The 12304-nt window shown below is 44.7% G+C and overlaps 1 protein-coding gene across 1 annotated transcript; it reads right to left on the minus strand.

The window, feature by feature from the left end:
* Positions 1 to 594: 594 nt before the first annotated feature.
* On the minus strand, positions 595 to 6090 carry PEX11B (peroxisomal biogenesis factor 11 beta). The gene is made up of 4 exons (XM_004480492.3): positions 5990 to 6090; positions 5084 to 5199; positions 4486 to 4687; positions 595 to 1770 (listed from the first exon to the last, which is right to left on the minus strand). The coding sequence occupies exons 1-4, from the start codon at positions 6043 to 6045 to the stop codon at positions 1365 to 1367; spliced, it is 780 nt and encodes a 259-aa protein (XP_004480549.1). The 5' UTR covers positions 6046 to 6090; the 3' UTR covers positions 595 to 1364.
* Between the last annotated feature and the right edge of the window lie 6214 nt (positions 6091 to 12304).

The following is a 12304-nucleotide window of genomic DNA, read 5'->3' on the forward strand; positions in this document are numbered from 1 at the left end:
TAAAGAGAACACAATTCTTCACCATTTCTGTTCTAATGTTACTTTCTCTTCCATTTTCACTTCCCTTTGTTGTTGCCAGGTCAATAATGTTTTCCTCAGGTTTGGAATAGAAGGTAGGGCTGAGAGAGAGGTTCTTTTTACTTCCTAACCTTATTTATCTCAACCTGATAGAAATGATATACTTTTCCCACCCACCCACGGGAGTTCCAATGTGAAGACAAAGCCCACAAACCAAGCTGTATGGGCTCCTGCACTTAGTTCTATTTGTAGCCTTTAGCCTATGTTGCTTTGTGGCATTATAATTTTCGGAGGGAATTTGTATGGGGTATATTTTGTGGAACTGGTATCATTAGTGCAGCATTAGGCCATAGACCCCTTCTCCTCAACTAGGATGTAAACTCCTTGAGGTTGGGACCATGAAACTTCTTAGCTTTTTGTCTCTCTGCCATTTAGTGTTGTGTCTTGCATACCGTAGATGGGAAATAAAAATCTATGGATGATAACGCTAGTGGCCAATCCCATGGAAATTCCAAACCAAAGAGACAGGAGTAAGGGTCTCAGATGATGAGAACATGAGGGACCAGACCAAATATCTATGAGCAAACTGATCTTTTATTTGCTGACTTGGAAGGCTTGTTCCACATCTTGGGCATGAGCCATAGCTATTTATACAGAATCATTGTACAGTATTTACAGCAAGATCCTAGACACAGCAGCAGTATTTTGGATTGGCTAAGAAGGAGTAAGAACAGGTTAGGGAACAGAGTTCTGAAATTAAAGTGTAAGCAGAAATCTGCAGGAGTGAGTAGAGGTAAGGGTAAGGGTCAAGTCATGAGGGAGGCTGGTGAGGTAGACATAAGGGCAGAAGAGGAAGCATCAAACAACCTCTAGAGCCGAGATATGTGGGAGAGTTCACTAGAACATAAAAAATCTTAAATATTATGACTTGGAGTCTGAAGAGGTTAAAATCTGTCACAAGTCACCTCTGTGAGAAAAAGAAAGAAGGTAGTTAGAACCTAAAGACCAAACTTTACACCTCTCCTTCAGTTCCCCGAAAGGTAATGCCACTTCTGGTTACATTCCTAGGATAGGAGAATGAGAAAGTAAGTCAGAGAGATGTATGAAACAGATGCTTAAACTTAAGAGGGACAAAATAAAAACAGTCAAGAGAGACAGACAATGCAATAAAGGAGGAAAAGAAAAAAAGTTCAGGCAGATTTCGAAATCAGAATTCCCCTATTGACATCAATGTCACCTTTCCTTATCTCAACTTCCCCAAAGCTCTTCCCTCTACCTGGTACATCAAGGATGATCTAAGATTCCATCTTACCAATTCTAGTCCCCTCCTTCTTTGCACCAGAATGTCAGGGCTTGAGTCGTAACCAGGGATATATTATTGTAAGAATAGATAAAATGGAGGACACAAGGCCACAAAGCCCCACAATCCCAGGGCCACAGCGCCAGAGGCCTAGTTTGTCCAGTGGAATGAAGAGATCACAGGCATTTCTGATGACATCCAGGAGAAGTGGGGGATGACCTTGAAGGACTCGAGCCAGGAGCAGGACACGGAGCCGAAGCTTCAAAGCCAACTGGGGTAGGCCTCCTCCTGGAGTCCCTGACCCCCCGCTACCCTCACTGTCAATTCCTCCTGGAACTCCTACCCCAGAACCCTTCAGTCGCCGGCTATAAGCTGAAGACTCTTGTTCCATCAGTAGGCGAATCTCATAGGCATCACGGCTCAAATTCATGATGAGGGAAAACAGATAGTATCTAGGATACAAAGGGCAGAAGGGACTGTGAGGGTAAGTTAATGTGCTTAAAATATTCCCACTTTTAACCTTTTCTTTTCCCTAGTGCAAAGGGACTACACGTTAGAATACCAGAAGTGAATGCTTTTACCCTCTATTAGAAATGTCCTCCTGTCTTCCTATAACTAATATACGTCTAGTATAATTTAAGATTGTGGTTTAAAATTCTTGAGTTTATCATGAAATATTCCAAGATCAATCTCAACTTTCATGGTTCCACTTAGCAACCCATTAACATATCCATATTCAATTTTGTTGCATCATCTTGCTGCATCAGCTCTCCGTGTACGCAGTGCCATTCTTGGGCAGGCTGCACTTTCTTTCACGCTGGGCGGCTCTCCTTTCGGTGCGCACTCCTTGCGCGTGGGGCTCCCCTCTGCGTGGCAGGGCACTCCTTGTGCACATCAGCACTGCACATGGGCCAGCTCCACACAGGTCAAGAAGACCTGGGGTTTGAACCGTGGACCTCTCATGTGGTAGATGGATGCCCTATCCACTGGGCCAAGGCACTTCCCTACATATTCAATTTGAACTACAATAATGCAAACTTGTTTTGAAAGAACAAGCTTCAGTTGTTTCAGAAACAAAAACATTATGGATCATTTAAATCTAATCCTTTTGTTAAAAAAAAAAAAAAAGTCCAGGGATGTTAAATAACTTGTCAAATACCTTAGATTATAAATTCTTTAGGAACAAAGTCTATGTTTTTTTAATTTTTAATCCACTCAGAGCATTGACAACAGTGGTCTGCACCCAGTAAATTTTTCTACCTCTAAAACATATCCTGAATTCCAATCACCTCTATCATACCACAGCACCACAGTCTAAGCCAGCTTACACTCTCTTGCTTGGGCTATTGTTACAGCTTTTTCACTGGTCTCTCCATGGCCACTCTTGCTCCCCCACCCCCAACAATCTAATCTCATATAGTAGCTGGCACAAATTTAAATTACATCATTACTCCCCTTCTTAAACCTTTCCATGGCTTCCTTTTTTTAAGATTTATTTTATTTATTTCTCTCCCCTTTCACCCCTCCCCGGTTGTCTGTTCTCTGTGTCTGTTTGCTGCGTCTTCTTTGTCCGCTTCTGTTGTTGTCAGCAGCAAGGGAATCTGTGTTTCTTTTTGCTGCATCATCTTGTTGTGTCATTTCTCCGTGTGGGCGGCGCCATTCTTAGGCAGGCTGCACTTTCTTTCGCGCTGGGTGGCTCTCCTTACGGGGCGCACTCCTTGCGCATGGGGCGCCCCTACGCAGGGGACACCCCTGCGTGGCAGGGCACTCCTTGCGCGCATCAGCTCTGTGCATGGTCCAGCTGCACATGGGTCAAGGAGGCCCGGGGTTTGAACTGCGGACCCCCCATGTAGTAGACGGACACCCTAACCACTGGGCCAAGTCCGCTGCCTCCATGGCTTCCTTGATATCACATTTAAAATAACATCTAGACACCTTAGATAAACTAACAGCTGGCTCCTGCCTCTCTAATTTCATCTTGTACCATTCTTTCCCTCAATCATTATGCTCCAGCCACATTAGCTTTTCTTTTGTTTTGTTTTTAAGAAGTATGGGGAAGCAGACTTGGCCCAGTGGATAGGGCATCCGTCTACCACATGGGAGGTCTGCGGTTCAAACCCCAGGCCTCCTTGACCCATGTGGAGCTGGCCCATGTGGTGCAGTGCTGATGTGCGCAAGGAGTGCCGTGCCACGTAGGGGAGCCCCATGCGCAAGGAGTGTGCCTGTAAGGAGAGCCGCCCAGCACAAAAAAAAGTGCAGCCTGCCTAGGAATGGTGCCACACACACACGGAGAACTGACGCAGCAAGATGACGCAACAAAAAGAGACACAGATTCCCGTGCTGCTGACAACAACAGAAGTGGACAAGAACACGCAGTAAATGGACACAGAGAACAGACAACTGGGGGGGGGGGTGGATAAATAAAATAAATCTTTAAAAAAAAAAAAGAAGTATGGGGATTGAACCCAGGACCTCATTCATACTTGGGAAGCAGGTGCTCAATCACTGACCTATATCTGTTCCCCCCAGTCTTTCTTACTTCAAGGTCTTAACAACATGTTATTTTCTCTGTTTGAAAAAGTCTTCTTTGCTACTCTTTGCTTTAGCTAAATCCTACTCAGGCTTCAGGTCTGAACTAAATATTATTTTCTCAAAGAGCTCTTCCTTGACCTTTCAAACCAAATTAGTTCCCTTGCTATACTGTACCATAATACCCAAACTTTTCCACAAATATATTTGAGTGGTTATTTGTTTTAAGATCTAACTTTTCCACTAGACTATAAGCTTCATGAGAGCAGGAACCCTATTTATTTGGCTCTTCACTTTATCCCTTGGGCTATAGTAGCACCTAATAAATATTTTTGGAAGAATGAAGAGCAGACTGTGAGAAGGCATAACCTGCAGTATAGATGATAGCAGAATTAAAGCAATGTAATATCTTATGTGGCCCAATCTTAGTCATTCATCATGGAAGAGCACCTGCTTCCACCTGCCCCCATTCATTATTCTCTGATAGTTTAAGATCTAAATGAAGATAGAAAATCAAGTGATTGATGAAGGCGTGTATAACTCTGGGAAATCTCTGAGAGAGAATCTTTCTCTCGTAAAAAGCAAGCTATGCAATATGGAGAACACAAAGAGTCTTGCGAGATGAAAGGATATCAAACCTGAATGAACGCTGAGCCCACTTCTCCTGATCCACACGGGGAGCCAGTCCAGACTTTCCAACCCATAGGACATTGTCACAGGCGAAGTACAAGGCTCGATTGAGGTGACTAACTGTGATGCAGAATCTCAGGACAACATCTGATAGGTGCACAGCTCGTTTGGCTGACTCAAGGGCATTTGCTGAGTTACCCAGGCGTAGAACTTGTGGGGATAAGCAAGGAAAAGCAAGAATTTAGAAGGAGAGAGACAGAGAGCAAGACTCTGAGAAAGAGAATCCAAAAGGGTGAAAGTCAAGCAAGTGACAGAAACAAGAATAACAAACAGACCAAAAAAAAAGGGGGGGGGGGGGCGTCGCAGACACAGTTCACTCTTTTTAAATTCAAATTTTAATTCATTTTTGTTCCAGTTTAGTTTTTCCCTCCAATCCTTCATTACTCCCTTACACCCCACTGTTTTCATAACTCAATTGGAAGGCATGCAGAGGGTAATGAGGGTGATGAACTGGGAGAAAAGGTTAAAAGCAGGAAGGAGGGACCAACAGAGAATAGCTGGGGATGGAGGAAATGGGTTGATCAAAGGAAAGGCACAGTTACTTACGCTTTCTTCCAAGACTCAGATGACCCTCCAGTTGTTGAATCTGTTTCTGTAACTCGGGACTGGCCCCATGTCTTTGCAGTGCATGGCCAATAAGGGAGCAAGCATACTGGGCAGCCCTGGAGGAGAGGACGGGCAAAATAAACGGGAGACCGCCTTAATCTCCACCTCTACAATGCCCTCCAAAAGGAATTTTCCTATTTTGAAACGACTCCCTTTCCTCCTCCTCTTCATCCTCATATCCTACCCTTTCTCCTCCAGGCTGGGACAAGGAAAGGAATAAGGATAAAAATGAGCCTAAAGGAGGTGTGGGTGAAGCACTGTTTAGAGTTGAGAAAACAAAATACTGGACAATGATGAGGCATAAAGGGTAAAGTTAAACATCAGTGGGCGCCAGTACGGGATACGCAGAGGGAGTCAGGGAAAGCAGGAGAGCAGATTCCTCAGAATAGCTGATAGGTGCACATCTCTTAAAAGAGCTATTAACGCCCTCGAGCTAAATTGAGACCAGAAGACAGAACCGAGGCAGGGTGTCTGGGTAACCGCCGCGGAAGCGAAGAGGGAAAGTTGGAGCGCCTCATCAATTCCCGAGACAGTCCCGTTCACTATCCTCCGCGGGACGAATGCCCTGTATTATGCCACCGCCCAGTAAGGAAACTGTTGGTCCTATGTGGATATGGCAACCCTGTGCGGCTTCGCCGCTGGGCCACTCGTGCCTCAGTTTCCCCATCTTTCTGGTGAGAAGGCACAAATCATCCCCTCAAGGTCGGCTCAAATCTGCGCCTCGCGGTCCGTCCGGGCCCCCGTAGCCGGAGTTGACCCTTTTTGACCTCTGTAGTGAGACCCGACATCGCCTCAGGCAGGGTCTTCCTTTCTCTGCTCTCCCCGCCATTCCTATTTGGGCCGCACCTACACAGCCGTTCCCGGGCCTGGCTCTGAGCACTGAAGCGGACCCAGGCGTCCATGACAGCCGCAGCCCCAGCCCCGCCGCTCCGCTCCCGCCCCACTTCCCGCCCCTGGACACGCCTCTTGGGCGACTCGACGGTGCCTCGGGAAGGACAAACAGCGTCAGAAAAGGAAGCGCGTGGAGCCGGCCCCTGAAGCGGAATTTAAGGACCAGAAGTGCTTGTCGATGGGCGCTTTTGTGCGTGTGTCTCCGTCTGAGCGTCACTTTATTGGATGATCGGTTTCTCCTTAAGCACGCCTCCACGACCCACTCTTCCTTAAGTATTCCAGACCTGGGGCGGGGCCTGGAGGGGAAGGGTGAGGGCTGGGTGAGAAAGCACCGCAGTGATCTTGCTGCAGCCGCCTGGTTTGGGTTCCCCAAAAGTAGGTGCCATCAGACCACCCCTAACATATACACCTGCGCGCGCGCGCCTGACTGAACCCAGGGCTCTGGGGGCTAAGGGTATCTACGGCAGAAGATCGAAGCGCAGTGACTAGTTTGTGCAAGAAGAAAGGAACTTGATCAGCACCAGATCCCCTTTCCCTGCAGAGGACCCTGACAAATGGATAGGTGACCTCCAGAACACAGATGGAGTCTCCAAAGACAGAGGCTTTAGTGGACGAAATTCCGGATCCTAAGAGGGAGGGTGAAGCTAATCACTTCATAATCGCACGTCATTCCTCCTTTTCCATTCCAGGCCACCATGTCTGTAGGCAATGGCCTCGGAGGTCAGAAGCAGGAGGAGATCAGGGTGGGGTCAGTAATGGAAGCAGAGGCCTCAGAGTCGCCCACCTTCTCTGCTGCAGCCAAAGCCTGAGTAGGAGTAACCATTGTGCTGTTTGCCTCTTCGGCTGTAGGGAGCCTGGCTGTGTTGTGGTCAGTGAGGTAGCCGCAACCCAGCCAGCTTTGCCCCCTTCGGTCCAGCGACTCTTTGCCCACTTAGCAGCTGGCAGCCTACTGGTCACATTTGTGGTTATGCCCCTAGATGCAACATAGATTCTCTGTTCAGTGGCTGGTTGGGGACACAGTACAATCGAAGGCTCATGTTCCTGAAACTAATGGCCATGTATGCACCCCTTTACTGCTGGTGGTCTTTGGGCTTCACTGCCAGGCAGCAATACTCCACCCACTTAGACCTCCCTCAGGTGAAAGGAAGCTTCCGGGGCGGCCTGGAGACTTAGTTTCCTGCTTGCCTTGCTCAGGTGAGTGACTTGTTGGGACTCTAAGCCTGCTGGATAGGCCTTTGGGTGCACAGTATTAGCCTTGGGAGTCATGGGTGTTGCACAACTCCATCAGACATTAATCCTCAGGGTTGGCTTAATGAGGCGATCTCATTTGCAAGTTAAGATCATGTGCAGGTTCCTGTGCATCTCAGTTAAGGGTACCTTTTAAAGCAGTATTGTCTTCCTTCAGCTTTGCTTTATTATTGCAATTTGTTTCCACCTCCCTTAGGAAGCTGATGCAGAAAAACTCTAGGGCAGGGAGGAAATATATGGGGGTCTATTAAAAAAAGTGATATTGAAAAGTGGTTGTGGCTCAACTGATAGAGCGTCCGCCTACCATGTGAGTGGTCCTGGATTCAGTACCCGGGGGGGCTCCTGACTTGTGCAGTGAGCTGGCCCACACGCAATGCTGCCGCATGCAAGGAATTCCTTACCACACAGGGGTGTCCCCGTGTACGGAAGCCCCATGCGTAAGGAATACATACTGCAAGAACTGCCCCACGCGAAAAAAGCTCAGTCCGCCCAGGAGTGGTGCCACACACATGGAAAGCTGAGGCAGCAAGATGATGCAACAAAAAAAGGGACTGTTTCCCGGTGCCGCATGACAAGGCAAGAGGAGCACACAGTGAATGGACAAAGAGCAGACAATGGGTGGGGGGGAGCCAGGGAGAAGGGGAGAGAAATAAATAAAATAAATCTTAAAAAAAAAAAAGTGATGTTTCTGGGTAACTTTGTTGTACAGTCAATCACTGACAAAAAATAATATGCATCATCTCCAGGTACATTCAAGGACACAGGACACAGCAAAGAAGTCCAGCCTTCAAGAAATTTAGACTGGAGCAGGAGACAAATCAGTAGGCAGTCCAAAGTATTATGCTATCTGCCCAATGAAATCTATGACCCCTCTCAACTGGAGGTCACCACCATCATAGAATCCTCAGGGTTGGGGAATGAATGATGGACTAGAGTAGACTTACTGTTATTCTACCATAGCCTTTGTGATTCTAGCAATGGAAGAATTTTTGTCATTGATGTGGAGGCAGTGGCCACTGGAGGTTCTGGAGGGAGGGAAAGGGAAAAATAGGTGTAATATAGGTCATTCTGGGTCTTGGGAATTGTCCTGAATGACATTACAAAGACGTTACAGGCCATTGTATATCTTGTTATAACTTACAAAATTGTGTGGGAGAGCATAAACTACAATGTAAACTATAATCCACACTTACTGGCAATGTTCCAAAATGTGTTTAATTGTAACAAATGTACCACACTAATGAAGGATGCTGTTAATATGGGAAATTGTGGGAAGGGTAGGGAGCAGGGCATATGGGAGTCCCCTATATTTTTTATGTAACATTTATGTTATCTAAGTATCTTTTAAAAAAATTAAAATTAAAAAAAAAAACAAAACCCAAAACTTAGAATAAAAAAAAAAGTTATGCTAAAGGTAAGCATAAGGAGCTAAAGAACAATGGAGGGGTGCCTGTACAACCCAATCTTGTACAATCAGATTACGGTTTCCAAAGATATTATAATTTGATTCTTGATAGTTGCAAATCAAATTAAAGTGAGAGGAATGCTGGGTAGAGTAGAGAACAGATATATCTCAAAGTGGTTGCTGTTAATGCTGGGGACTAGAAAACGGTAAGTAATAAGCCTGGAGAGGAAGGCTCAGGTCACAGATTATTGAACTGGTACTATATCCTGAGGATAGTGGAGGAAGATACTATCAAAGAATGGGTATCAAAACTGGAAACACAGGGAACATCTGAACTTGAGTACCAGCTAATCAGATGTAAATATTGAAAAGGAGCTAGAAATATAGAAGAAAGCTATATATAAAGCAATTCCTTCAAAGCAAAACAAAACCCAAATCTACCGTTATAAAAAAGATAGAGCATCATCTCTGAAGAAGGCTAAGAAAGGTATATGATTTCAATTTCTGGAATAAGGCATAAATTCAGATTTAAAATGTGATCCTTAACTCCTCAAATACTAAAAATGTAACTACTAAACCTTTGCCTGACTATAGTCAGCCTACTGCCATAATGTAATAGGAATTAGAATTTAGTTTCTTCACCTAAAGCAAATTTTAGATGTGGACTGGGAATTAGAAGCCTGTTTTTGTTGTTATTTTACTTTGCTTTTTTTCTGAGTCTAGACTCTATCACTAACCAGCTAAATGACTTTGGCTAAGTTACTTGAAATCCATGGGCCACAAGATAATGGAAGATGAGTTTCATCCTTACTGCTTGACAATTTAACAAAAATTGCAAACTATTTGCTCCAATGACACACTGGTAATGACACATACGATATATGTGCAAAAGGTGCTATTTTTGGGTTCCAAATTACTGATTTCTTGCATAAATTCTGCATTAGGCTATAACTATTTAAAATGAGTCAAGCAGTCTCTGCCTAGAGGAGCCCATACCAAATCTTGGTATGTACGTCTTTCTCTCCCATTTCTCAGCAAGCTATGTTCTTTCCCCCATTTCCCAAATAAATTCTTTTTTACTGTCCTAACTAAAAAATAAAAAAATAAAATGAATCAAAATAAAATAAATTTTTTTAGTGTGCTGAGGGAATATTAGGGAAAGGTAAAAATACTTACTTTTGTAGACTCAAGATTCCAAGAATCAGAAGTAGTTGGAAGGAAGGTTTCTACTATAGGTGGTAAACTGCATATAGAGGGGAGGAAGGAAGTGGATGTGGCTCAAGTGACTGGGCTCCTGTCTACCATATGGGAGGTCCAAGGTTGGATTCCTAGTGAAGGCAAGCTGGTCTGCGTGGCAAGCTAACGCAAGTGGAGAGCATACGGAAAGCTGGCGCAGGAAGATGACGCAACGAAAAGAGACACAGAGGAGAGACAGTAAGGATCAGTTCCCATTGCTGCCTAGACAAGCAGCAGACACAGAAAAACACATAGCAAATGGACAGAGAGAGCAGACAGCGAGTGCAAACGAGGAGGGAGGATAAATAAATAGGGGAGATGGAGAAGCAGGTTACGGAGGGGGGGTGGATGGATGGATGAAGAGGTGAAATAAATAGGGGAGGAGAGGTAGAAGCAGGTTATGAACCAAACAATAAGTCCAGGAGTCCTGACAATTTTTAACTTGACTATTTTAAAATCTGTTCTCACAATGTACTTCTAGACGTAACAATAAAACAGAAATATATATCAGACACCATTACTCAACCACCTCAGAGTGGCCTGATAATAACCAGTTAATAAAATTTTATGTCATATTGTTTGCCCTTCCTAAACGTCCCTCATGCCTATTGAAATTGCTCCTCTAAATGCCTTTTATCAAGAAATCTGATAGCCACTGAGCTGGCCTTTTTCAAACAGCCCCTTATTCTACATTACGGAAACCAAGGTACTAACTGTGAAGCTCTTAATTGAAAAGCACTCCTTACCTATTCAAACACCGGCAACTTACCAAAAAGGGGGAAGGGCAGCCACCATCCTTTGAAAAATGTTAAACTTTTATTATATAACATTGCTTTACCATGATAGTTAGTTATCATCCTTTTATAAAATGCAATGTAAGCACAGTACTTAAGAAAGCAGAATTCTTCTAAGCTCCAGGATTTAACAAACTTAAGGGTTAGCTCCAAATTCAAGCAAAAGGGAAGATAGGGATTTTTCAAGATACATTTATAACCTTTTCAAAATGTCACTATGACTGAACCATTACTTGGCACATGGGATTAAGAATGAACTGGGAGGAAATACTGTGGGTAGTTTGGGGTGTGGTGGACCATTTCTAATGGTCTTCAACTCTATTCCAGCGGTTCCTGTTTCATACTGTCTGCCGAGCTGGTCCAGTCTCCTTCACTCAGTGTGTCACAGAAAGCTGCTTCAAGTATCAGTGCCAAAAAATCACCTATAACCTCTTCATGTTCTGCTGCCTTTTTCCGCTGCCATTGATAGCTGTGGCCATCTGCTATAGCCATATTGTCCTCAGTGTGACCAGTCCCCGGACAAGGAAGGGGAATCATGGTGAGATTCCAATCCCCAGACCCTTGCCTCTAGCCTCCTTTATTTATCTGACTGCTGCCTGTCAGTCACTAAAACAAAGTGATATCCTACCCATATCTCTAGCATGATGCTAATTTTATTGAATGCCTTCAATTTTAACTGGCCTCTAGCTATCTTCTCACATTAAGTTAGCAAGGCAAGGATCAGGGAGAAAGGAGATCAGTATTCTTTACTCTATGATCCTATCAAATCTTAAGGTATCTCTACTGAGTGGCTTCATAGAACAGAACACCTCAGTCAAAACCCTTTTCCCAGCATGTCTATTATAATCCCTGCAGAAAGGGATCATATAGTCTCAGGTTGGGAAGGGGGCCTGCAGCATTTACCTCCAGTAGTAGGAAAGCCTCATCTCACTATCTCTACCCCTGTCAGTTTAACCCCTTCTGAGTTGAGTATTATTTTCTAAATTCCCAGCACCTGCTGGGGAAATGCCCCCCGCCCCCCAACTCCTTAGACAATCATCCCTGTGTCTGGCCCTGCTTGTCTTGCTGACCTGTTGTCTCCTGGACACCTTATTACCTGATGGGTCTGTGGAACTGGTTCTCTCCCACCATGCTAAATGAAGTCCCTCCAAGCCTCACCTACACCCTTTTCCTCTTTGGTCTCCTCAGTGCAACTCTGGATCCTCTTCTCTATAGAGCCTTTGCCCTTGGCTGCCGAAAAGGGTACCAAGAACACGGTGCAGACTTCAAGGGGAAGGAGGGTGTGGAGGAATGCCTGGACAGGAGAGTCAAGCCCTTAGACAACTGGAAGTACAAAAAATGTGATGGCAAAAAAGGCAGGAGAAACAAAAGAGACATTACTATAACATCTATTTGCTCAAGACAAAGTATATAGGAACAGAATAATTATTCTCTAATGCCAAGTACATCTTGCATCTATTCTTGTTCTCTCAGCTTCCAAGAAAGAGAGAGAAAAAAAAAGGAGCAGTGTCTCTACTTTGACTCCAACTCCAGCTGAGACGTGAGAGTATATCAAATGTAGAAACTCACACAGAATTCAGTTCCTGG

This window comes from Dasypus novemcinctus, chromosome 13 (genome assembly GCF_030445035.2).
Source record: "Dasypus novemcinctus isolate mDasNov1 chromosome 13, mDasNov1.1.hap2, whole genome shotgun sequence".
NCBI lineage: Eukaryota > Metazoa > Chordata > Mammalia > Cingulata > Dasypodidae > Dasypus > Dasypus novemcinctus.

Coding starts and splice junctions, on each gene's coding strand:
- PEX11B (XM_004480492.3), bottom strand. CDS start 6,045: ATGGACGCCTGGGTCCGCTTCAGTGCTCAGAGCCAGGCCCGGGAACGG. Junction 5,200..5,989: donor GCCCGGGAACGGCTGTGTAG/GTGCGGCCCAAA, acceptor CCTCTCCTCCAG/GGCTGCCCAGTATGCTTGCT. Junction 1,771..4,485: donor TGGGCTCAGCGTTCATTCAG/GTTTGATATCCT, acceptor TTTGTATCCTAG/ATACTATCTGTTTTCCCTCA.